General features: G+C 46.8%; 2 protein-coding genes across 2 annotated transcripts; one reads left to right on the top strand and one right to left on the bottom strand.

Moving 5' to 3' along the window:
• The first annotated feature begins 5425 nt into the window (after positions 1-5425).
• Positions 5426-7360, top strand: LOC147974193 (uncharacterized). Its single transcript, XM_087524942.1, has one exon. The coding sequence runs from the start codon at positions 5426-5428 to the stop codon at positions 7358-7360; it is 1935 nt and encodes a 644-aa protein (XP_087381068.1).
• A 9317-nt stretch (positions 7361-16677) lies between these two features.
• LOC147974192 (uncharacterized) lies at positions 16678-23256 on the bottom strand. The gene is made up of 2 exons (XM_087524941.1): positions 22985-23256; positions 16678-17068 (listed from the first exon to the last, which is right to left on the bottom strand). The coding sequence occupies exons 1-2, from the start codon at positions 23254-23256 to the stop codon at positions 16678-16680; spliced, it is 663 nt and encodes a 220-aa protein (XP_087381067.1).
• Positions 23257-25655: the final 2399 nt, after the last annotated feature.

Below are 25655 nucleotides of genomic sequence, written 5' to 3'. Positions count from 1 at the left end.
GGTCCATCTCTTGAACAGCTACTCAATGAGCCTTGTCCGAGACATGGCACCCGGGAACATCCAGCGACTCATTTATGGAAGGATTGTGCAATCATGAAGGCTTTCAAGAATTCCAACATGTTTGATGGCAATCAAGGCCCGGGCGGCGGCTCAGGAGCTGGCGGCTTTCATGGCCCGGGCGGCGGTTCAGGTCCCGGCTTTCAGGGAAACCAGGGTGGTTATAACCAACAGCAGCCTGGTCAAGGAGGTCAGCAGCAACAGCAGTCGGGTTATCAGAGCCATCCAAAACAGCTAAACAGCGGGCAATATCATGTGTTCACCACAAGTTTGTGTAAACGTGATCAGAAAGTTCATAAGAGGGCTGTGAACTCCGTTGAGCCGGCAGTCCCTCGTTACTTACGGTGGTCGGAACAGCCCATTGTCTGGAGTAGGGAGGATCACCCTCCTCGGGTTGATAATCCGGGTCAACTGGCCCTGGTAGTGGCACCGCAGGTTGGTGGTTACAAATTTACTAAGGTGCTCATGGATGGAGGTAGCAGCATCAACATCCTCTATTACGAGACCTTTCGGCGCATGGGCTTAACTGACAAGAACTTAAAGACTTCCAACACCGTCTTCCATGGAGTGGTGCCTGGTAAGTCGGCGTATCCTGTGGGTAAGATTGAGCTGGAGGTAGCTTTTGGAGACGAGCATGATTCTAGGGCTGAGAAGTTAACCTTTGAGGTGGTCAAAATCAAAAGTCCATATCACGCTTTGTTCGGGCGGCCGGCTTATGCTAAGTTCATGGCGCGGCCGTGTTATGTTTACTTGCAGCTCAAGATGCCGGGTTATAAAGGCACTATTACTGTGCACGGAAGTCATAAGGTGGCCCTGGAGTGCGAAGAAGGCGACGCGGCTTATGCCGAGTCTGTCTGTGCAGCAGAGGAGCTCAAGTTTTATCAAAGCAACGTTGACCCGGCAGATATGACCTCCCTCAAGAAGCCGACCACGGAACATGACCCGGCCATGAAGTTTAATTCGGCTGCAGAGACTAAGCTTGTTGATTTTACTCCAGGCGATTCGTCTAAGCAGTTCAGCATCAGTGCCAACTTGGATCCTAAATAGGAAAGCGCGCTCATCGAGTTCATCCATGAGAATTGGGACATCTTCGCATGGAAACCTTCTGACATGCCGGGTGTACCAAGAGGACTCGCTGAGCACACTCTTAATATTGATCTGAAGTATAAGCCGGTCAGGCAGTTTCTACGGGGATTCAATGAGGAACGACGGAAAGCTATTGGAGAGGAGGTCGCCCGGCTCTTGGCGGCTGGGTTCATTATTGAAGTCTTTCACCCGGAGTGGTTGGCTAACCCGGTGCTCGTGCTCAAGAAAAACGAAACCTAGCAGATGTGTGTGGATTACACGGACTAAAATAAGGCTTGTCCGGCTGACCCTTTCGCTCTCCCCCGTATTGATCAAATCATTGATGCTACGGCGGGTTGTGCACGTTTGAGTTTTTTGGATGCTTACTCTGGTTATCATCAAATCAAAATGGCAGTTAAGGACCAGGAGAAGACGGCTTTCATCACTCCGTTTGGAGCCTTCTATTATGTGTCTATGCCTTTTGGGCTCAAGAGTGCCCAGGCGACTTATCAGCGGTGTGTACAGAATTGTATCCACAATCATATTGGGCGCAATGTTCATGCTTATGTGGATGACATAGTAGTGAAGTCCAGAGAGACGGAAACCCTGATATCTGATATCAGAGAAACCTTTGATAACCTCCGGGTTTACAAGATGATGCTTAACCCGAAGAAGTGTGTATTTGGTGTACCTGCAGGCAAGCTTTTGGGATTCTTGGTTTCAAACAGGGGCATTGAAGCTAATCCGGAGAAAATTAAAGCAATCACCTCTTTGGCTAAGCCGGCGTGCATCAATGATGTTCAGAGACTAGCGGGTCGTGTTGCTGCTTTAAGCCGTTTCATAAGCCGGTTAGGAGAGAAGGCCCTGCCACTATATCAGATGATGAAGAAGGCAGACACCTTTGTCTGGAGTGATGCTGCTAACGCTGCTTTTGAGGATTTGAAGAGGCAGTTATCTGAGCCACCGGTTCTTGCAGCTCCTATTGACAAAGAGCCTTTGCTATTATATGTGGCTGCTAATTCACGAGCCGTCAGCGATGCAATTGTGGTGGAACGCAAGGAGGCCGGTAAGGAGCATATGGTTCAACGGCCGGTTTATTATGTCAGTGAGGTGCTCATCGAGTCAAAGCAAAGGTACCCTCATTGGCAGAAGCTGGTTTACGGAGTGTTCATGGCAAGTCGAAAGCTGAAACAGTATTTCCAAGGTCACCCTATTACTGTGGTGAGTTCTGCCCCCTTGGGAGACATCATCCAGAACAGAGAGGCCACAGGACGAGTCGCCAAGTGGGCCATTGAGCTCGGGCCTCATGGTTTGAAATATGTGCCACGTACTTCCATTAAGTCTCAAGCCTTGGTGGATTTTATCAATGACTGGACAGAGCTACAGGCACCTGAGTAGAAGCCCGATAACACATATTGGACGATTCACTTTGATGGGTCCAGGCAGCTGGAAGGCTCGGGGGCTGGAGTCGTGTTAACTTCCCCTTGAGGTGACAAATTCTGTTATGTGCTCCGGCTTATGTTTCCTTGTACTAACAATGCAGCTGAGTATGAGGCCTTACTCCATGGTCTCCGGATGGCCAAAGAGATGAACTTGAGCCGGGTAAGGTGCTTAGGAGACTCAGACCTTGTGGCCCAACAGGTGTCAGGCAAGTGGGACTCCAAAGATCCCCTTATGGCGGCTTATCGTCGTGAAGTTGACGCGGTGGCTGGGCACTTCAAGGGTTATGTGGTGGAGCACATTGATCGAAGGAAGAATGAGGCGGCTGATGCCTTAAGCCGGCTAGGATTTCAGCGTAAGCCGGTGCCGCCTAACACCTTTCTTGATGTTTTGCATAATCCTTCTGTTAAGTTACCTACAGAGGAAGATATGGCAATACCAGACCCGGAGGCACAGCTGGTGGCGGCTCTCCACGTTATCCCGGATTGGACAGTGCCTTATTTGGCTTACATGACCCGGGGAGAGTTGCCTGAAGATAAGACCTTGGCAAGACAAATCGTCCAGCGGCCCAAGTCTATGACAATTGTCAATGGCGAGTTACATCACTGCAGCGTCATTGGAGCGTTTCAACGTTGTGTGTCGCCTACAGAGGGTCAGGAGATTCTTCGTGAGATTCATGAAGGTGATTGTGGTCATCATGCCGGCTCAAAATCTCTTGTGGCCAAAGCTTTCCGTCATGGGTTTTATTGGCTGACGGCTCATGCTGATGCGGAAGATCTGGTCAGTAAATGCGACGGATGTCAGAAGTTCTCACGACGAGCTCATGTGCCGGCTCAAGAATTAAGGATGATTCCAATTACTTGGCCATTTGCAGTCTGGGGGCTTGACATGGTCGGACCTTTCAAAAGGTCTAAAGATAAAAAGACACACCTCTTGGTGGCAGTTGACAAGTTTACAAAGTGGGTTGAGGCGGAGCCAGTCAGTAAGTGTGATGCAGCCACGGCGGTCCAGTTCATGAAAAAGGTGATTTTCCATTTTGGCTTTCCACATAGTATCATAACTGATAACGGCACTAACCTCTCCAAAGGAGCCATGGAAGAGTTCTGTCAACGAGAGCATATCCGGCTTGACGTTTCGGCTGTGGCTCATCCTCAATCCAATGGCCAAGCGGAAAGAGCCAATCAGGAGATCTTGAAAGGTATCAAGCCCCGGCTCTTGGTCCCCTTACAGCAGACGCCGGGTTGTTGGGTGGAGGAGCTACCCTCTGTACTTTGGAGCATCAACACTACACCTAACAGATCCACGGGTTACACACCTTTCTTCATGGTGTATGGAGCAGAGGCGGTTCTGCCAAGTGACATCCGACATGACTCACCTCGCGTGGCGGCTTACGTTGAGGTTGACAACGAAAAGGCTCGTGAAGATGCGCTTGACCTGTTGAATGAAGAGCGAGACTTGGCAATAGCCCGCTCGGCGATTTACCAACAAGACCTGCGCCGCTACCATAGCCACCGGGTTAGGTCCAGAACCTTTCAGGAAGGCGACTTGGTACTCCGGCTCATCTAGGATCAATCCGACATGCACAAGCCACTAGTAGAAAAGGGGGCAACGGTTCAGGCCGGGGCAGCCCATTAGTCCCGGTTCAGTCTAGAACCGGGACCAATGGGGGCATTGGTCCCGGTTCGTGAGCCCAGGGGGCCGACCGGGCCACGTGGGCCATTGGTCCCGGTTTGTCTGGGCCTTTTGGTCCCGGTTGGTGGGACGAACCGGGACCAATGGGCCTGGCTCCTGGCCCACCACCATTGGTCCCGGTTGGTGGCCTGAACCGGGACCAAAGGCTCCCCTTTAGTCCCGGTTCATGCCACGAACCGGGACCAATAGTGCTGCCTATATATACCCTCGCCCGTGAGCAGAGCACTCCAGTGCTCTATTTTTCTGGGCCGGCGATGGGAGGTGTTTGTGGTGCTCTAGCTCACCTCCTATGCACATGAGGTGTTCGATGAAATGCCCGAGCCACACTAGTTAAGCTTTCTCCTCTCGAAGCTCGACCTCAAAGCTCCATTTTCCTCGAGATTTGTCTAGATTTAGCGGTCCGTCACGCCCCACCCCCGTCTTCACCGCCGTCGATCACCTGTGCCGATCTCATCACCGACACCACCGTGGTGAGCCTCTTGTTCTTATCTTCTTTCTGAAAGGAAAAATATTGTTACTTGTATGTTTAGATAGATACTTCTATCATTTTATTACTTTTATTATTGCATCTTATATAGTGCGATGGTTTTGGTATCCGCCCCCGTCGACCCTCGTCCTGTCTATGATTCGGATGTGGTATATACATTAATCTTTATAACTATTGGTTCATTTATTGTTTATGAAAATTATGCGGACCAACGTGACATAGATTTTATTTGTCTAGGATGTATGTGAACCGGAAATTCCAACCGACCCTATTGTCGAGAGGTTAAATTTAGTTGAAGAAGAAAACAGTTTCTTGAAGGAAAAAATAAAAAAAATTGAGGAGGAGAAGATGATATTGGAGTTGCATGTTGCGGATGTCGTCGATGATCACAAGATCAAGATGGATGCAATGCGCTTGAAGATTAGAAAGATTAGAAAATATGCCATTCATACCGAGGCTTGGTATCATTATGCCGTTGGATCAATTGTTACCTTGGTTCCGATTATGATCGCCTTTTTTTTCGCATTAAAATGTTTTACATAGTTTCAATGTATGGTTTAATTAATTAGATGCTATGGAGAGCTATATGTTGTTAGATAAGAACTATGTATGTACTTTGCTTTTAATGCATGTCACGGTGAACTTCTATTAATTTGGACACTTAATTATATATAATGCACGCAGATGAACCGGCAATGGATGTACGGTGACAGACACACCTCCGAGTACATTAAGGGCGTGCATGAGTTTCTCGATGCGGCTGAGGCAAACAAGCAGAATGGTTTTATGTGTTGTCCATGCCCTGATTATGGGAATACGAAGTCTTACTCTGACCGGAAAATCCTTCACACCCACCTGCTTTACAAGGGTTTCATGCCACACTATAATGTTTGGACGAGGCACGGAGAAATAGGGGTTATGATGGAAGACGACGAAGAAGAAGAGTACGATGACAACTACGTGCCCCCTGAATACCGTGATGCTGCAACGGGGGGAGCTGGTGAAGATCAAGAGGAACCAGACGATGTGCCCAATGATGCTGCAACGGGTGAAGGTGCTGAAGATCAAGAGGAACCAGACGATGTGCCCGATGATGATGATCTCCGCCGGGTCATTGTCGATGCAAGGACGCAATGCGAAAGTCAAAAGGAGAAGCTGAAGTTCGATCGCATGTTAGAGGATCACAAAAAAGGGTTGTACCCCAATTGCGAAGATGGGAACACAAAGCTCGGTACCGTACTGGAATTGCTGCAGTGGAAGGCAGAGAATGCTGTGCCTGACAAAGGATTTGAGAAGCTACTGAAAATATTGAAGAAGCTTCCAAAGGATAACGAATTGCCCGACAGTACATACGCAGCAAAGAAGGTCGTATGCCCTCTAGGATTGGAGGTGGAGAAGATACATGCATGCCCTAATGACTGCATCCTATACCGCGGTGCATACAAGGATCTGAACGCATGCCCCGTATGCGGTGCATTGCGGTATAAGATCAGACGAGATGACCCTGGTGATGTTCACGGCGAGCCCCACAGGAAGAGGGTTCCTGCGAAGGTGATGTGGTATGCTCCTATAATACCACGGTTGAAACGTCTGTTCAGAAACGGAAAGCATGCCAAGTCGATGCGATGGCACAGTGAGGACCGTAAGAAAGACGGGAAGTTGAGAGCACCCGCTGACGGGTCGCAGTGGAGAAAAATCGTGAGAAAGTACTGGGATGAGTTTGCAAAGGACCCAAGGAACGTATGGTTTGCTTTAAGCGCGGATGGCATTAATCCTTTCGGGGAGCAGAGCAGCAATCACAGCACCTGGCCGGTCACTCTATGTATGTATAACCTTCCTCCTTGGATGTGCATGAAGCGGAAGTTCATTATGATGCCAATTCTCATCCAAGGCCCTAAGCAACCCGGCAACGACATTGATGTGTACCTAAGGCCATTAGTTGAAGAACTTTTACAACTGTGGAATGGAAACGGTGTACGGACGTGGGATGAGCACGGACAGGTGGAATTTAACTTAAAGGCGTTGTTGTTCATGACCATCAACGATTGGCCCGCTCTTAGTAACCTTTCAGGACAGACAAACAAAGGATACCACGCATGCACACACTGTTTAGATGACACTAAAAGTATATACCTAGACAAATGCAGGAAGAATGTGTACCTGGGCCATCGTCGATTTCTTCCGACCAACCATCAATGTCGAAAGAAAGGCAAGCATTTCAAAGGCGAGGCAGATCACCGGAAGAAGCCCGCCATGCGTACCGGTGATCACGTACTTGCTATGGTCAATGATTTACACGTAATCTTTGGAAAGGGTCCCGGCGCAGTAGCTGTTCCGAATGACGCCGAGGGACATGCACCCATGTGGAAGAAGAAATCTATATTTTGGGACCTACCCTACTGGAAAGACCTAGAGGTCCGCTCTTCAATCGACGTGATGCACGTGACGAAGAACCTTTGCGTGAACCTGCTAGGCTTCTTGGGCGTGTATGGAAAGACAAAAGATACACCTGAGGCACGGGAGGACCTGCAACGTTTGCACGAAAAGACGGCATGCCTCAAAAGCAGTATGAAGGTCCTGCCAGCTACGCTCTTACGAAAGATGAGAAAGAAACACTAGTAGAAAAAGGGTCAAACGTGAAGCACATTAGTGCCGGTTTGATTTTGGCCCGGTACTAATGGTACCATTAGTGCCGGTTCGAACGGATTTACATTAATGCCGGTCGTGTTGAACCTTTAGTACCGGTTCGTGGCACGAACCGGTACTAAAGGGGTGGTGGCAGGCTGGCGTCAGGCCGGGGCCCCACGATCACCTTTAGTATCGGTTCGTGGCACGAACCGGTACTAAAGGTCTAACCTTTAGTACTGGTTCGTGCCATGAACCGGTACTAAAGGGGTCTGACCTATAGTACCGGTTGGAGACACAAACCGGGACTATAGGGCAATTTTCAAACTTGAAAAAATCATAACTAAATCATCCTAATTCAGAAAAATACATATAATATATCAAAATTTGCAGAACAAAAGGATTGATCCGCTGAAACAACCAGTTTTCCGTTTCGACAATTTTTTAAAATCACAAAATTCCAAAGGGAAAATAGAGTTTTTGGGCGTTTTAGATGTTTTCTTGGACATTTTTAGCGTTTAGTGCTAGGGTTTAGATTTCAGCGTTTAGGGTTAGGTTTTATGGTCTAAACCCTTAGTTTTTACTGTTTAGCATAGAGTTTCCGACGTTTTAAGTCCCGGGTTTAGGGTTTAGGACAATTTTGAAATGACAAATTGTAAAAGGAAAAAAGATATGCTCTAATTTATGTTTTTTTGAATTTTGGTTAAATCTTGTCAAACCGGTCAAACAACTGATTCAAGAAATATAGAGTGTTACTAAATAATTACGCAATAACATTAGTATTACTAAATAAGTATCTCAGTTTTTTTGAATTTTGTTCAAATCTGGTCAAACTGTGGTCAAACTGTGGTCAAACTATGGTCAAACTACTTATTCAAGAAATATTAGTGTTACTACATAATTATTCAAGAATATTAGTGTTACTAAATAATTATTTCAATTTTTTGAATTTTGGTCAAATCTGGTCAAACTATGGTCAAACTATGGTCAAATATGGTCAAACTTATTCAAGATATATTAGCGTTACTAAATAATCACTGTTTTTTTAGAATAATAGTTTCAAACTCAAACGGTGAAATGTGTGACTTCATGCTCAAGCTAAACTCCTGAGGGTTAATAGGATTGACATCTTACTATTTTCAGGAAAACAACAAGTGCAGACTCAGAAACGAAGGAGAATAGCACCTGAAAGTTAAGCGTGCTCGGGCTGGAGCAGTGAGAGGGATGGGTGACCGGTCGGGAAGTTAGATGATTTGGAATGAGTGATCCACACTTGAGCAGTTAAGAGAGGTGATTAGAGACTGAATCATCAAATAATTCAGAAAAATTAAAAATAAAAAAAATCAAATTTTTTTTCCAAAATTTAAAAAAAATCAAAAAAAAACCTTTAGTACCGGTTGGTAACACCAACCGGTACTAAAGGTCCCCCATACCAGGGCGCGAGCTCACGCCACGTGGTGGCACTTTAGCGCCGGTTCGTGCCGAACCGGTACTAAAGGGGGGGGGCTTTAGTGCCGGTTCCATAACCGGCACTAAAGGCCCTTACGAACCGGTGCTATTGCCCGGTTCTGCACTAGTGAAATCACTACAGCAGGAAAAACAAAAGAAAAATGCCTATAATATTTGTTATGACTAACTAAAATTACCAAATTGAGTATAATGATAAAACACGGTAATATTAAATAGCAGGAAAAACAATGACTCAAAAATCAATTTTTATTGTAAAGTTATTCATAAACTAGTGACATAAAATAAAAAAGAAATCACTACAAAACTATAAGTATTTAGTTCTAAGTAGAAATGAAAAAATAGCAAAAAAATGCCACCAACTGGGCCACCACGGCCTGAATATGACTAGAAACCCAACCATGGGCCAGGATTCAGGCCCGCAGCAGGCCCAGTAGGCCCACAGGCATTGCAGTGACAGATTAGGCCTGAAAGCCTGCAGTTGATAGGAGCTCGAGAGGGTGGGCGCAGCAGCGCTTATAAACCACTCCCGAGCCCTCTCAACTAGCGAGGTGAGACTAAACTTTTGGGCGTGGGGAGCACAAGGCCATTGGTCCCGGTTGGTGGGACGAACCGGGACCAAAGGGGTGCATTGGTACCGGTTCGTGGCACCAACCGGGACCAATGCCCCTCTTTAGTCCCGGTTGGTGCCACCAACCGGGACCAAAGGCCGCCGCTTCCCGCCCTTTGGGCTGCTGAAAAGAGGCCTTTTTGGTCCCGGTTGATGGCACCAACCGGGACTAAAGGGGGGCATTAGTCCCGGTTTGTGCCACGAACCGGGACCAATGTGGCGTCTATATAAGCAAGACTTGTGAAAAATTTCGTTCAGTTTTTCGATCCCGCCCCGACGACGCCGAGCACATCGACGCCGCCAGGCTGCCCCGACGCCGTCCGCCGCCCCTGCCGTCGCCCCCGACCGCGCCGTCGCCGTCGCCCGTGCCTCACCGTCACCGTCGCCATCGCCGATGTCGTCCCCGAGCCCGCGCACCCCTGCCCTCGCCCCCGAGCGTGCGCGCCTCCGCCGTCCCCGAGCCTTCCTCGTCGCCGACGCCACCTCACGGTGAGCGCCGCCCCGTTCCCCTGCTCCTCCCCCTGTACTGGCCACCGACGCCGCCGCGCGCTGCCATCGCGCCGCCGCGCGCCCCTGCCCTTCGCTGCCGCGCCGCCCCTGCCCTTAATTTTTTTAGTTTATTTTTTTTCATATGTGTATGTATATTGTATATGTGTATGTATAATGTATATGTGTATGTGGTTAGTTTAATTTTTTTTGTTCATAGAAATTTTGTTCATATATATATATATATAAAGTTTTTTGTTCATAGAAAGTTTTTTGTTCATATATAGAAAGTTAGAAGAAAATTTAGAATATGCTAAAATTTAGAAGAAAAAGAAGGATAGGAAAGAAGAAAATAAGAAGGGGAAGAAAGAAGAAGAGGAGAGGAAAAAGAGGAGAAATAAATAAGAAGAGGAAAAAAGAAGAAAAAGAAGAGGAGAAGAAGAAGAAAGGAATAGAGGAGAAGAAGAAGAAAATAGAAATTTCTATTTTCTTCTTCTTCTCCTCTATTTCTTTATTCTTCTCCTCTTTTTTCTTCTTCTTTTTTTTTCTTCGATCTTCTCCTCTATTCCTTTCTTCTTCTCCTCTCTATTCCCTCTCCCGATAACTTCAACACGAGGGGGGGGGTCGATATACCCCTCGGATAACTTCGACATGATGGGTGGTCGATATATATACCCCCTCTCGACTGTGATAATAACTTATACCGCGGGAGCACCCCCCGACCCTCTCGCTCGACCAAAACTCTCGAGGACACCCAAACCCTAGAAAAAAACGATGTCGGTCTCCTACCCCCTCCCGCTGCGCCCCTACCCGACAAACTCTCTCGAGGCCACCCCAAACCCTTGAAGCGTTGTCGAGGCCACCCCAAACCCTAGAGAAGCAGCGTCGAGGCCACTAATTAATATATATGATTCCTTACTATGATTAGCTAGCTAGTTCTACGTTTGCCACTAATATATCCATTTGTCATGTTTGAATAATAATTGCCATGTTGTAAATATTTGTAGAAACTATGGACACCACCCGAGACGAAGCAAACGAAGCGATGTTGAGGGACATAATCGCAGAAGGAAGTGATGCCATCTCGTTGTATCTCAACGACACCGATGGTACTCTGGAAGGAGAGGGTGAAGAAGCTGGCTCTGGTGACCTAATGCCGGTGCAAGAAGAAGAACGTGAGGACGGCTCCGGTGACCCAATGCTGGTGCAAGAAGGAGACCGTGATGACGGCTCCGGTGACCGAACCGAGTCCGGCCAGGTATATATATTAGTTAAGCCTGTGCTGACTAGCTAATTGATGCATTCATTGTTTTGGTATGTACACATATTAATTAAGTCTTTGCTCTTTTTTCTAGCCCTCCGGATCGAGCACAACTGAGGTAAAGAGACGAGGCCCGAAGAAAAAGTTGAGCTCGGATGAAAGGTTTGAGATCATAGCAATCGCGCCCGATGGCCAACCTATTGAACCCATCCGAACAAAGAAGGCATTTGTTGCTCAGTGCGGGGTTCTGGTTAGGGACAAGATCCCGATCAGCATCCACCAATGGTTCAAGCCGGCTACAGAAGACCCTGAGGTGTCTTACGTCAATGATATGCAGAAAAATGATCTTTGGACTGAGCTGAAGACAAATTTCACCCTACGGCCAGAGGATGATCCGGAGAAGCCAGTTGAGCAATTAATCAAGTCTTTTGCTCTTAAGAAGATGGCAGACCTATTCAGGAGGTGGAAGAATGACCTGAATAGGTTTGTCGAGAAAAAAGAGACACCAGAATTCAAGGGCATATATGAGAAGATCAGAGATGACTGGACTGCATTTGTGGCCTACAAGACATCGGAAAAGAGTAAGCAGATGTCGGCGACAAACAAGAAAATGCTGCGAAGAAGAAGCTTCACCATCGCATGGGGTCAGGTGGCTACCTCGTAGCCTGGCCTAAGTGGGCCAAGGCTGAGAATGATCTTCTTGCAAAAGGGATCGAACCAGAGACAATGAGCTGGCCAGACCGTTGCCGGACTTGGTTCTTCGGGGCTGGCGGAACCTTGGACCCTGTAACAGGGAAGTGCATTTGGACGGATGAGCAACTTGACATACCCTTGAAGAAGCTTCGGTACTATATCGCTACAGCACAGAAAGGGACGTTCCTTCCAGATAGAGAGAATGACGAGCTCACAAAGGCCCTCGGAAATCCTGAGCACCCTGGACGGACACGAGGCACGCCAGGCTCCATTCCGTGGAAGGCTGGGTTTCCGGACGCAGGCGGTTACAAAAGCCAGGAGAGGAGGAAGAAAGTGCAGCAGTCCGAACTGGAGGCGCTTAAAGAAAGGGTACTCGGGATAGAGGAACGAGAAGCAAATCGCAGCAAACGAACTGCCGAAGCTTCCCCTGAAGCTACCCCGCCATCTCAGCGGAGAAGCAGCGTGGCTTCCACCGAGCTGCTTCAGCCGGAGCTTGTCTTGACGGCTCTTGCCAGCTATCCCGTGGATGCTATCACGGAGGCTCAAATTTGCCACCTTATGGCGCAATGGATGAATATGAAGGTCAAGGCGGCTGTTGGCTCTGTTTTTCCTAATGAACCCGACGCAACTTTTCACTGCCAGCCGATTCCAGAAGGATATGCTAAGGTGATGGTGGATGAAATAACGGAGGGATTTGAGGACCTCCCGCTTGACCACCCTACCGGAGAAGGGGAGACTCGGCTGGGTTCTGCTCTGAAGACTCCATGCCTATGGCGGAAAAAGCTCATCAAGCTTCCAAACTGGACACCTCCGCCTCCTCCTCCTCCTCCAGCGAGTCAGGGCACTCCGCCTCCTCCACCGCCTCCTCCTCCGGCGAGTGACGATCAGGGCCCTCGGCCGGCTCCTTCTCCGGCACATGGAGGCACTCCGCCTCCTTCTCCGCCTGCGCCGGCACGCCCGAGCAGCCAGCCTACTCCTTCTCCGCCTCGTCAGCAAGGGCGGAAGAGATCCGCCGTCGCTCCGGCAGCTGCTCCGGCGCGTCGTAGTCCTTCTCCTCTGCCTCGTAAGCAAGTCAAGAAGACTGCCGCTCCGTCTGCTCTGCCGGCGTCTAGCAGTACAGCCAGAGGCGGGAGGAAATACAGATTCAGTCCTTCTCTGAAGACTCCAGAGAATTTACCATACGAGAGGACACTGGAGGAGAACGCGAGGATCATGCAAACCGAGGTGGATGACTGGTTTCAAGGGTTGAAAGCAAAGAGAAATCCACCTCCGAAGGAGAAGCTAGATCCGGTGAAAGTGAGGCGCACTCTGGCTGCCCTGGCAAAACCACCCAAGTCTCCGCCGAAAGGCAACTATGAGCGCATTATTGCAAAGACATGGGCCGAAGCGTCGCGGTCGGGAAGTACAGTCAGTGATCAAAGGCTGAAAGAACGACGAGTAGCTGGGAAACAAATTGCCCAGCTCGGCGAACAAGCAAAGTAATCGTGCCCCTCGCTCAAGGTGCCTAGCGTCGATCCGAGGATGGCGCCCGGTTATAACAATCCTGACGATTACCTGCCCGACGATGTACATTATGATTTCCTGGACGTGCAGATACACATATACGAGTACGGGAAGCCTCTCGTCAAAGATAAAAGATCTCTAACAACGATGATGCGAAGATTGCATGATTGGTACATGAAAACCTGCAGAGAGTCTGGGGGGAGGAATACTTTGTATATGAGAGTTAAACCGGAGCATGACCTCATTGGAATTGAACTGTTGCATGTTCCATTTGAGGAGTTCTATCAGTTTTTCAATCAATTGGCCCTCGATAAAGCAACGGTCACCTGCTACTGTCTGTAAGTACTACAACTTCTGTCATTAAGTCTCTCTATATAGCTCAGCTCTTTCATTGCATGTATTTATAATTATCCTCACTATATTATGCAGATTGAAGATCGCCGAATTGAAGAAAAGACAAATCGGTGATATTGGGTTCATTAACACAAATCTCATAGATGCAGTTCAGGTTAAAGATCATGCCGCAGATACTGAGGCCAACTTGCTACGATCATTCAAAATAAATGAACACAAAGATATAATACTCTTTCCTTACAACTTCAAGTGAGTGTTGTCTTGTGCGTATTCGGTTTCCCTTATATATTAGTCCAGGTTATAGTAATGTAATTGATGAGTTATGCATGCTACGCAGTTTCCACTATATTCTGCTGGAGATTAGGCTTGAGAAGGGAGTAGTAACTGTCTTGGACTCGAGACGAAAAGATCCCCAGGAGTATGCGGACATGACTGAAATCCTCAAGAAGTAAGTTAAATCAATCATTATCCACCATATCAGCAAATTTGTTCATTTCCTGATATCAAGTAATTGTTTTCTTTTGTCTGGCAGTGTTTGTAGACAATTTAGCACAAAATCCCCGGGACTCCCGAAGGAGCTGGAATTTAGATACCCGAAAGTAAGTACTATAGTACCATGTTCCGCGCGTCTCCTAGCTATTGATTCAAGCGCTAGTTTCATCAATACCATTTGGCATTCTTGCTTATCAGTTTGATTGACCTCTATTTTTTGTAAAGTGGTTGTGGCAGGACCAAGGGAATGATTTCTGTGGATACTACGTCTGCGAGTCCATCCGCCACACGAGCTGTGAGCAGGGCGGGTACTCTGAGAAACAATATGAAGTGCGTAAGAAATAATATTCACAATTTTTGTTTATTACCATCATTTGTGTTGAGTTTCATTCATTCATATATATATATATATGTATTGACCCCCTTCTTCAAATTAGATGTTTCGGCAGCGGGATGAACTCCTAAAACCAGATCGCATGCGAGCAATTCAAGAGGAATTGGCGGCATTCTTTCTTGACCACGTGATCGCTGAAGAAGGAGAATACTATGTGGACCATGCATCCATAATTTAAGAGATTATATTTGTAAAAGATAATTATTGTATATATGTAGCCGGTAGTGTCGGACGATAGATATACGAGAACTTGTTGTTCGACCAATCTCTCGGAGAAGGAGAGGTGGTCGATATCACTTCTCTCTGTATGCATATATGTTCATGACGATCTTCTGTTTCCTTCGTTTGCTTACTAGCTAGCTAGCGTGTCTAGTCCTCTCTATACGTATATAGTATACGTAGCATCGACCAAGCACGGACATAAGAGAGAACACTTCTCTCTATTAATTAGCTATCTAACACAATATATGAAATACCTAAATTAACCCCCCAAAACCCCCAAACCCTCCCTTTCAAAAAACAAAACCCCCAGCCACAGAAATGCTGACGCGTGGAGGTCTATTGGTCCCGGTTGGTGCCACCAACCGGGACCAAAGGCCCTCCTGCCTGGGCTCGGCGCACAGGCCACGTGGAGGCCCATCTGTCCCGGTTCTGGTTTGAACCGGGACTAAAGGGTGAGGGTATTAGTAACGACCCTTTAGTCCCGATTCGGGAACCGGGACTAAAGGCCCTTACGAACTGGGACAAAAGGCCGGTTTTCTACTAGTGAGCTATCCCCTCCTTGGGAAGGACCCTTTGTGGTCAGCAAGAATTTGAACAACGGGTCATACTACCTTATCGATGTTCGAGAGCACAAAGACTCACATAAATCGGAGGAGGAGACCCGCCGACCGTGGAATATAGCTCATCTTCGGCCTTACTATACTTGAGCCACCGGCTCTAATGTGTATATATTTCTACTATGTATATATTACATAAAGCAATAAAGCATGACCTCTGTCCTTTTTTCCACTCCCAAAAAAGGTTTATGTGTCTTCTTTGTCAGGTGGTGGAGATAACCAAGAGGAAGCGGGTCGTATCTGAATCCGGCTTTTCCTTTGGTCTGGCTTATGATCATATCTGAATCTAGCCATGGTCACTTGGGGGCTTCCTGTTCAAACATCGGTCGTATTCAAACCAAAGAGAACATAGCTGTCGATACCCACTTGATCGGCATACTGCCAAACCCACTTGGGGGCTTCTTGATCATATTTGAATCATAGCTTAACCCCTTTGGGTCTGACGTGGATCGTATTCGAATCATCGTCATTAAACAACTCTTATGGTCACTTGGGGGCTTCCTGTTCAAACATAGGTCGTATTCGAACCAAAGAGAACATAGCTGTCGATACCCACTTGATCGGCATTGCCACAGCCACTGGGGGCTATATGATCGTATCCGAATCTTAGCTTAACCCCTTTGGAACGGTTCACTGATCGTATTCAAATCAGAGGCCTTTTAAATTTTATTAATTATACTTGATTGTCTTGAGAATCTCTTGAAAACACAATGGAGTATACTGCAATCCTCCGGCTTAACATTGGTTACATCAGGTTGATAAGTGCCAGGTGAACTTTATGTATCAATTTTCAGGAGTTAAACTCGACCTCAGGGGTTGGGTTATATAAGCCAGAAAGATAACTGTAAGCATCACAGGTATATCATTGTGATTATGTCTACTAAGTTTAGTCATATGCTGGTTTTCCTGTAAATATTCGGTGTGTATTCTGGGTTATCAAGGCTTATGTGACCCTCAATGCGATAAGTCGCCAAGGGTGTTTTGTTTATCTTATGTGCAGGGCAATACAAGATATTTCTGCAAGGACATAACAGATTCATGTAAACTGCAAGTGCATAGTAACGGCGACTTATGCAAGTATTAAGTGCCATAAGCATGCACAAAGGCATGACAAAAGTCAAAGTATTTTCTACTCTATTACAAGACCCCCCGGGTCTGAATGATGAGGCATTGTTTTTTCTACCAAGACATAAGCATGTGGCGCCTGGCGATTTATTCTTGGGGTTGACCTGAAGCTTCCGGGTTATCCTTCTCCGCCTCTCCGCCGGCTGCCTTGTCCTGGAAGGATGATGATGCCCAGTCAATGCCACTCAAGGCTTCAAACTCAGCTTCATCATCTATTAAACCGGTTGGGTCGACTTCAGGGGCAAAGGTGTGCTTACGAGTTGGAGGAACCAGGCTGACTTCATGGTAATGAGGTGTTGGAATCCTCCGGTTCTCCTTATCATAACCCGGTTGATATTTGGTCAGTTCGGTGTCGTTCCCAATAAGAGTAGCCACCGGGCGTATGTCTTTCACACAAGCGGTAAAATCTGCCTCGTCAAATAAGGTGCCATCCTCCTTTAGACTCGGGTATCCAAGAGCGATATCGGCCGGGTCCAGTGTGACGCCCCCGATTCAATCGTACACTAATCATGCACGCAAATGTGTACGATCAAGATCAGGGACTCACGGGAAGATATCACAACACAACTCTAAAACATAAATAAGTCATTCAAGCATCATAATACAAGCCAGGGGCCTCGAGGGCTCGAATACAAGTGCTCGATCATAACGAGTCAGCGGAAGAAGCAATATCTGAGTACAGACAAAAGTTAAACAAGTTTTCCTTAAGAAGGCTAGCACAAACGGGGATACAGATCGAACGAGGCGCAAGCCTCCTGCCTGGGATCCTCCTAACTACTCCTGGTCATCGTCAGCGGGCTGCACGTAGTAGTAGGCACCTCCAGTGTAGTAGGAGTCATCGTCGATGGTGGCGTCTGGATCCTGGGCTCCATCGTCTAGTCGCAGCAATCGGGTAGAGAAATGGGAAAAGGGGGGGAACAAGGCAACCGTGAGTACTCATCCAAAGTACTCGCAAGCAAGGAGCTACACTACATATGCATGGATATATGTGTAAAGGGCCATATCAGTGGACTGAACTGCAGAATGCCAGAATAAGAGGGGGATAGCTAATCCTGTCGAAGACTACGCTTCTGGCAGCCTCCGTCTTGCAGCATATAGAAGAGAGTAGACTGAAGTCCTCCAAGTAGCATCGCATAGCATAAATCCTACCCGGCGATCCCCTCCTCGATGCCCTGTTAGAGAGCGATCACCGGGTTGTATCTGGCACTTGGAAGGGTGTGTTTTATTAAGTATCCGGTTCTAGTTGTCATAAGGTCAAGGTACAACTCTGGGTCGCCTGTTACCGTGGACACGGCTATTCGAATAGATCAACTTCCTTGCAGGGGTGCACCACATTACCCGACACGCTCGATCCCATTTGGCCGGACACACTTTCCTGGGTCATGCCCGGCCGCGGAAGATCAACACGTCGCAGCCCCACCTAGGCACAACAGAGAGGTCAGCACGCCGGTCTAAACCTAAGCGCACAGGGGTCTGGGCCCATCGCCCATAGCACACCTGCACGTTGCGAACACGGCCGGAAGCAGACCTAGCCACCTCCAGTACAACGGAAGTCACGTTAAGCGGTCCAATCTGGCGCGCACCACTCAATCGCTGACGTCACGAAGTGCTTCGGCTGATACCACGACGCCGGTTGCCCATATCTTGTCGCACGTGGCGGTTAGTGCGTATAAGGTCAACGACCCAACTCAGATCAAATACCCAGATCTTGTTAAGCGTGTTAAGTATCCGCGAACGCCGAACAGGGCCAGGCCCACCTCTCTCCTAGGTGGCCTCAACCTGCCCTGTCGCTCCGCCTCAAAGTAACAGTCGGGGGCCGTCGGGAACCCAGGCCCACCTCTACCGGGATGGAGCCAGCTGCCCCTTCAGCCCCCATCTCCGAACAGTATCACAGGTAATGTAACAGTGTAAAGTTTATAGGATATGCCCGTGATCACCCCCGAGTGATCACGACCCGATAGTATAGCATGGCAGACGGACAAGAATGTAGGGCCACAGATGGAATACTAGCATCCTAAACTAAGCATGTAGGATAGCAGGTAAAGGTAACAACAGTAGTAGCAATGACAGGCTATGCAGCAGAGTAGGATTATCGAAAAGCAGTAACATGCTACACTACTCTAATGCAAGCATATAGAGAAGAGTAGGCGATATCTGGTGATCAAGGGGGGGCTTGCCTGGTTGCTCTGCAAGAAAGAAGGGTCATCTTCGGTGTAGTCGAACACACGGACATCGACAGCGGTCTCGGAGTCTACCGAAAAGAAGTAACGGAGGGGGAACACAATAAATATCAGAGCAATCAAATGTAACACAAAGCAAGACACGGCAATACGCGGTGCTAGAGGTGACCTAACGCAGCAAGAGGTTATACTGGCAAAGGGGGGAAACATCCGGGAAAGTATCCCCGGTGTTTCGTGTCTCCGGACAGATGAACCGGAGGGGGAAAGTTGCGTGTTTGCTATGCTAGGGATGTGTGGCGGATAAACGGGCTACGTATCCGAGTTCGTCTCGTCGTTCTGAGAAACTTTCATGTAGAAAACATTTTCATCCGAGCTACGGTTTATTTTCTATGATTTTTCAAACTTTTAAAGTTTTTCTAAAATTATTTATTAATTCGAATTAAAACAGGATATACTTTTTATACCCACTGAGGGCTAGCCATAGTCAATGACATGTGGGGCTAGGGGACTAGGTTGACCCAGTCAAATGTCCAGTCAGCAGTTGACTAGTCATCTGTTGACTGGTCAAACCTAGGTAGTGGGGCCCAGGTGTCATTCTCTGTTTGGTAACTAACCAAGTTAATTAGTTTAGTTAATAGATTAGTTAAGTTAATTAGCTAATTAGATTTAATTAAACAGGGTTAATTAATTAATTAATTAGTTAATTAATTTTTATTATATATATATATTTTTTCAAATCCTTTTTTAAACGTCCTCAGGGGTGGGCCCCGGCTGTCATTGGCCCATAGGCCAACCGGGGCGGTTCGTTAGCGGGTGCGGGCGCCGGCCCGACTGGGTACTGGCCCAGGCCAGCCACGGCTGAGCACGGCCGGCGGGCGGCAGTAGCAGGGGAGGCAGGGACCGGCGCAGGAGGGGGCCGGCGGCTGCGCAGGGGGCATCGACGGCGGTGACGACGGTCGGCGCGAGCTGGGACGCGACCGCGGGGGGCGACGGATGCGGGCGAGCACTGGGCTCCAGGGGCGCGGGCGCGAATGCAGAGCGCCGGTGCAGGGGGGCGGTGAGTGCGCGGGGCTCGGGCGCGCATGCGCGGCAGCAGGCGAAGCCGAGCAGCAGCAGCAGCGTGCAGCGGGGGCAACGGCCAAGCAAGGCCATGGCGCGGCAGGTGCGGGCAGGGAAGCGGAGGCGGGCGAGGGAGGTCCGGGCCGGCGTGGCATGCGCGTGCGTGCGGGCGCGCGAGCAAGGCAAGGGGGTCGCGGTGGCCGGCGGGGGCGCAGCCAGGCACCGCGGGACGGAGGCGAAGCACGGTAGCGGTTGGCGTGGGCGGCTACGATGCGGTGTGGGATGGAGCCGAGCGTGAGGGGAGAGGGCGCGGCCACGACAGAGAAAGGAGAGGGAGGGGGTTGCTCACGGCGGGGAGTAGGGTCTGGGTAATGGTGCTCGGGGTAGCCGGTCGGGGAAGAGGCGGGAAGGCAACGTCGACGAGGTGGCGGTGAGCAACGACAGCGCGCGATGTATCGAGGCGCCGCAGGGTCGTGCCCCTGCTCCAGCACGGGCCGAAGGGGTGCCGGACGCCGTGCGGAAGGAGACGGAGAGGCGAGAACCGACGAGGTGGCGAAGGGGCGACGCGGGATCGGGGTTGCTGCCTCCCGATCCAAATCGGGGGCAGAGGAGGAGTGGGACGAGGGAGAGGGAGTGGCAAGTGGAGTAGTGGGGGGGGGGGGAAATCCTACTTGCCGCTCATTGCCGCAAGTAGTCGACGCTTCGCACAGGACAGGTGCGAGGGAGCGACCGAGTGGGTCGGCCCATTTAGCGTTACAGCAGACCCCAGTTTTTGGAGATGTTTCCAGCCGGTTTTTTCCGGTTTTGGGAACCTTTTAGAAGGTTCCTGAACTGACTTTTTCTTTTTCAATTTCTTTTTCGTTTTTCGTTTTTCTATTTCTCTTCTTTTTCTTTTTTCTTTTTTTCTGTTTCCTTTTTTCTGTTTCTTTTTTCTTTTCCTTTTTTTCTTTTCAAGTTTATTTTCAAAAAAAATCCGAATTTCAATTTTTTTTCCTGTTTTTCAGATTTTGTTCAAAATTTCAAAAAATGTTCCCATTTCACAAAATCTGTTCATAAATTCAAAAAATGTTCCTGCTTTCAAATTTTTGTTCCGAATTTCCAGAAAATGTTCCTGTTTTTTCAAAAATTGTTCAAATTATTTTGGTTCATTTTTGAGAAATATGAAAATTAATGGCATGGATTTTAAAAAATGCCTGTTTTCAAAAATTGTTCACAAATTTCAAAAAATGTTCTTATTTTTCAATTTTTTGTTCATGTATTAAAAAATGTTCTTGTTTTTCAAAATTTTCAAAAAATGTTCTTATTTTTTAAATCATGTTCAGTTTACGCAGCTGAAAAATGTTCACCTATATATAAAATGTTCACACTTTCAAAAAATGTTCGAAGCAGTAGAAAAAAGTTTCCGTTTCAACTGTTTGGTCATGTATATAAATTCCTGTTACAAATGTTTTTTCTTTTCTTTATTTTCTTTCTATTTCTTTGTGGTCAGGTTTTTCTTTTTCTGTTTTCTTTTTATTCAATTTAAATTTCTTTTTCCGCAAATATTCAAGATTCTAAAAAAAGTTCAAATTTTTGAAAAAGTTCCTGTTTTCAAATTTTGTTCCTACATTCGAAAAATGTTCGCATTTTAAAATTGGTTGGGATTTTAAAAAACTGTTCCTGTTTTCAAATTTTGTTCCTACATTAAAAAATGTTCGCATTTTAAAATTGTTTGGGAATTTAAAAAAACGTTCCTGTTTTCAAATTTCCTACATTCAAAATTTTCACATTTTAAAATTGTTTGGGAATTTCAAAAAATGTACCTGTTTTCAAATTTTGTTCCTACATTCAAAAAATGTTCGCATTTTAAAATTGTTTGGGAATTTCAAGAAATGTTCCTGTTTTCAAATTTTGTTCCTACATTCAAAAAATGTTCACATTTTAAAATTGTTTGGAAATTTTAAAAAATGTTTCTATTTTCAAATTTTGTTCCTACATTCAAAAAATGTTCGCATTTTAAAATTGTTTGGGAATTTCAAAAAAATTCCTGTTTTCTAATTTTGTTCATACATTCAAAAAATGTTCGCATTTTAATTTTTTTGGGGAATTTCAAAAAATGTTCCTGTTTTCAAAATTTTGTTCACAATTTCAAAAAATGTTCTCCTTTTCAAAATTTGTTCACAAATTAAATAATTGTTCGGAGAGTTACAGATAATGTGCAGGCTTTCAATTTTTTCGGAATTTAAATAATGTTCCTTTAAAAAAACTGTTCACAAATTCAAAATACTTTTCTGGTTTCTATTTTTTTAATCTTTTTTGAAAAGGTTTGAAATTCGAATTTTATTTGTGTTTTTAAAAAGTGTTCACGGTCCGTCCGCTACAGTACATCTCTGAGCTGACCCTCTCCTTAGTTCATTTAAGATTCCGCGGTGTATAACAGTCACTAACGTGCTGCCAGGTCGAGTTTCTAGCCAGAGTCATTTAGAAGCCAGAGGTTGCGAGTTCGATCCCCCACTGGGGCGCTCTATTTTTTACCTACACCGCGTTTGTTCGCTCGCTGCAGTGCTTCGAATGGGCCGGCCCACTCGGTGGCGCCCCTGTGCGATATGGCGGCAATTTGCCGTAGTGGGGGGGTTAGGGTTGACCTAGTAGGGTGCCGGGGCGGGCCGGCCTGGCTGGGACATGGCCCAGTTGGGCCGGGGTCTGCTGGGCCGGAGCCCGGGGGGTTCTTTTGTTTTCTGTTTTCTTTTCTTTATCTATATTCTTTTCTATTTTATTCTTTTAATTTTTGTTTTATAAAATATAAATACAACTCCTAAATTAATGTTACAACTTATTATACTGCCCCAAAAAGTTTGACACCTAAGTAAAATAGTTTGCATTATTGTAATTTTTAAAAGGCATTTAATTAATTGTCATAGTTGTTGTTTTAATTACTTTAGAGACTTTAAACATTTTATAAAAGTGTGATTTCTCCGCTAGTATTATCCATGATTTATTTGACACATTTTGAACATTTTAGTTTTAATGTTTGAAAACTTTTATTGTTTGCCGGATTTTGAATTTGAATTTGAATCAGCTTCGAACTAACTCGAGTTTATCAACATTAACCGAGGTGACGTGGCACCATTAGCAGAGGTTTACTGTAGCTTGATTATCCGGGCGTCACATCCAGTTCAGGGTAAAATGCTTTAGCCCGGCTCAACGCTGCTATAGCCTCGGCTCTTGCGGATGCCCGCCTTAGCTCTTGAACCCGCTGAGGGAGTACGGCAAGCCGTTTCAACACATCTTGAAGGAGATAAGAAACATCATTGGATAAAGCCACAACGGCCAGAGCACGTTGTGACCCAGTGTAAAGTTGTTCCACCAGTGTATACGCTGCCTTCAGCTTGATCAGCATATTTTGCTTAAGGTTGGTACTCCTGGGGCCTACAATGTTAATAAGCATAAGGTAAACCGGAAATAAAGATTAAGGTATTTACCATGGAAAGGTTTGCAGCATTTAAATTTTCATATATTGATACTTACCAAACATTGCTGAGACCATTTGAGATATCTGATCCTTTAAGCCGGACAGTTCGGTGTTTACTGCTGCAAGTGATGCTTCTGCTGTCTCGGCCCGGGTCACCAATAAGGCTTTTTTGTCAGCCCAGATTTTCTTATCCGCTTCAAAATTCTTCTTCAGTTTCTCTTGTTCAGAGACGCTAAATTCAAATTTGGAATTGGCATTTTGAATTTCCAATTCGTGGGCTGACAGGCGGCTCTTAAGGTCAGCAATCTCCGATTCAAATTGATTTATGGTGGCCTGCATCATCCCAGGTTACAGTCAGAGTCATGATAAATACTCGTAAGTCCCAAGCACTTTGCAAGCAAACATACTTGACACTTGGGGGCTAATGTGTATTGAAGCTTTCCAAAATTATTAAGCCGATACTGCATATTAAGTCCCAAATACTTTGCACGCAAAGATAATTGGCACTTAGGGGCTAATGTGTATCGCAATTTAAAGGTATTGTGTTTCATCCGGTTTAAATATTTCTTCTGTAAGCCGGATAGGCAGCTCTAACAACTTTTCTAAAATTCTACAGCATATTTATTCATAAGCAATAGACTTGGGGGCTGGTACAGTAAGTATGATTGAAAGTAAGAAAGCATAAGTCATACCTCAGATTTTTGCTGTATTTGCTTCACCATGTCAATTTCTAGGTCACGGCTGCTTTGCACCTGGTTGATATAGCCCGAGATGATCTCTCCAATACTCAAATGAGTATAGTCGGTGATATCCATCTTGGCCTTTCGGCGTTCTAGCAACTCTTCTTTAGCCGAACATTTGGCGAGGACGGTGGGCCGGGCCGGTTCAACGAACTGAGTTTTGAGTATTTCTACTTCTGGGTCAGTTGCTTTGCCCGGGCTAGGCGCTTCCGGGTTAACAGAACCGTCAAGAATATCTCTGGCAGGCGGATCAGAGGATGGCATTGCAGTATCTTGAGCCGGCTCAGGCGGCGGCTGAGGTATGGAAGAATCGGGAGCAGTTACACCCTGTTCCGTTCAGTCACCACAGGGTTTTGAGCCGGCTCCGCTTTTTTGGTTTTCTTCCTGGGCTTAACTTGCACACTGTGGGCAAAGCAGAGAAATGAGTAAAGGAGCATGAAGAAGGAAAAGTGTAAGGTAAATAAATTGATATTACCCAGGGGCAGTCTTAAAAGCCGGCATGTTAGATTGCATAGACTCGCCGGATGAAGGAGATGTGTCCTGATAATTGGAGTCAGATGAATTGAGAGGTTGACGTATTAGACCCACCAAAGGTAATAAAGGGTATAAGTCGGAGATAACCTCAGTCCGACGCTTCCGGGTTACGTCAGGCAAACCGGAGGAGAGCTCTGCATCCTTGCTGGTCCGGGTCTGCCTCCGACTTTCAAATTGATGTTGCTTCAAAAGAAAGTCAGGGTCTTGGTAAGCCAAAGGATGTGAAAATCTAACTTTCCGGGTTACTCTTCGAACTTTCTGACGCGGCAGAGGCTCGGAGTCGGAGGAGATTATAGTTACCTCTTCTTCGACGGGTTGGCTGTTTCCCGTATCTTCCTGAAAGAGAAATCATGTCAGTAAAATGATGATACAATAGTCAAGGAAATTGAAAAGTTACCTCTTCTTCATTGTCATCAGAATCATCAAGCTGAAACATCTCAGAAGCACTTGGCTTCCTCTTCCTTGAAGTGGTGGGCTTGGCGGTTTTCCTTTCGGCTCTCTTGGCCGCCCTGGCTTGCTTGGCCGCCTCATGATTATACTGGATTTTCCAGAAATTGTCATTAGCCTGTGAAAGATTATAAAGGGTTATGAGTAAGAATACAGTGTAACATAAAATGAAAGCAATCATTGAGGCTGAGAGCTTACTGCAGGGGCCGGGTTCTTCTTGCAGAAGGGCAGTAAGCCGAAGGCATTACTAGTCACTATGCCTTCCTTCAACAAAGACTGAGTTGTAGCTTCCACTACGTCATCTGGTAAGTCGTCAGGGCTATGACGCTGAGGGTCATCTTTTTCGCCTGAGTAGTTACACATTAAGCCGGGGCGGCGGCTTAATGGGATTATTCTCCAAGCAACCCAGACTCGGACCAAGTCAATGCCATCCAAGCCGTTCCCCAAGAGAGCTTTAATCTTCTTGATCTTGGGGGTGAGTGGCAGACGTTCAATGGTAGACAATTTATCCGGCAGCGGGTGAGTAGATTCAAGGCGTAATGCACGGAAGCCAGGCAGCGGGTTTTCACCAACCGGAGAGGAATCATGGCAGTAGAACCATGTTTGGTTCCAGTCCTTTGGATGACTCGGCAATTCAGCATAAGGGAATAGGTA

The sequence above is a fragment of the Triticum urartu genome, chromosome 5A (assembly GCF_056163025.1).
Source record: "Triticum urartu cultivar PI428250 chromosome 5A, HENAU_Tu73, whole genome shotgun sequence".
Taxonomy (NCBI): Eukaryota; Viridiplantae; Streptophyta; class Magnoliopsida; order Poales; family Poaceae; genus Triticum; species Triticum urartu.
Note: the sequence above shows the minus strand (reverse complement) of the source record. Positions and strands in the feature narration are given on the sequence as shown.

Excerpts from the sequence above, each read along its gene's own strand:
- LOC147974192 (XM_087524941.1), bottom strand. The coding sequence starts at position 23,256 with ATGCTTATTAACATTGTAGGCCCCAGGAGTACCAACCTTAAGCAAAAT. Across the intron at positions 17,069-22,984 it reads GCTAAAGCATTTTACCCTGA|ACTGGACCCGGCCGATATCG; the intron begins ACTGGATGTGAC and ends CGGGGGCGTCAC.
- LOC147974193 (XM_087524942.1), top strand. The coding sequence starts at position 5,426 with ATGAACCGGCAATGGATGTACGGTGACAGACACACCTCCGAGTACATT.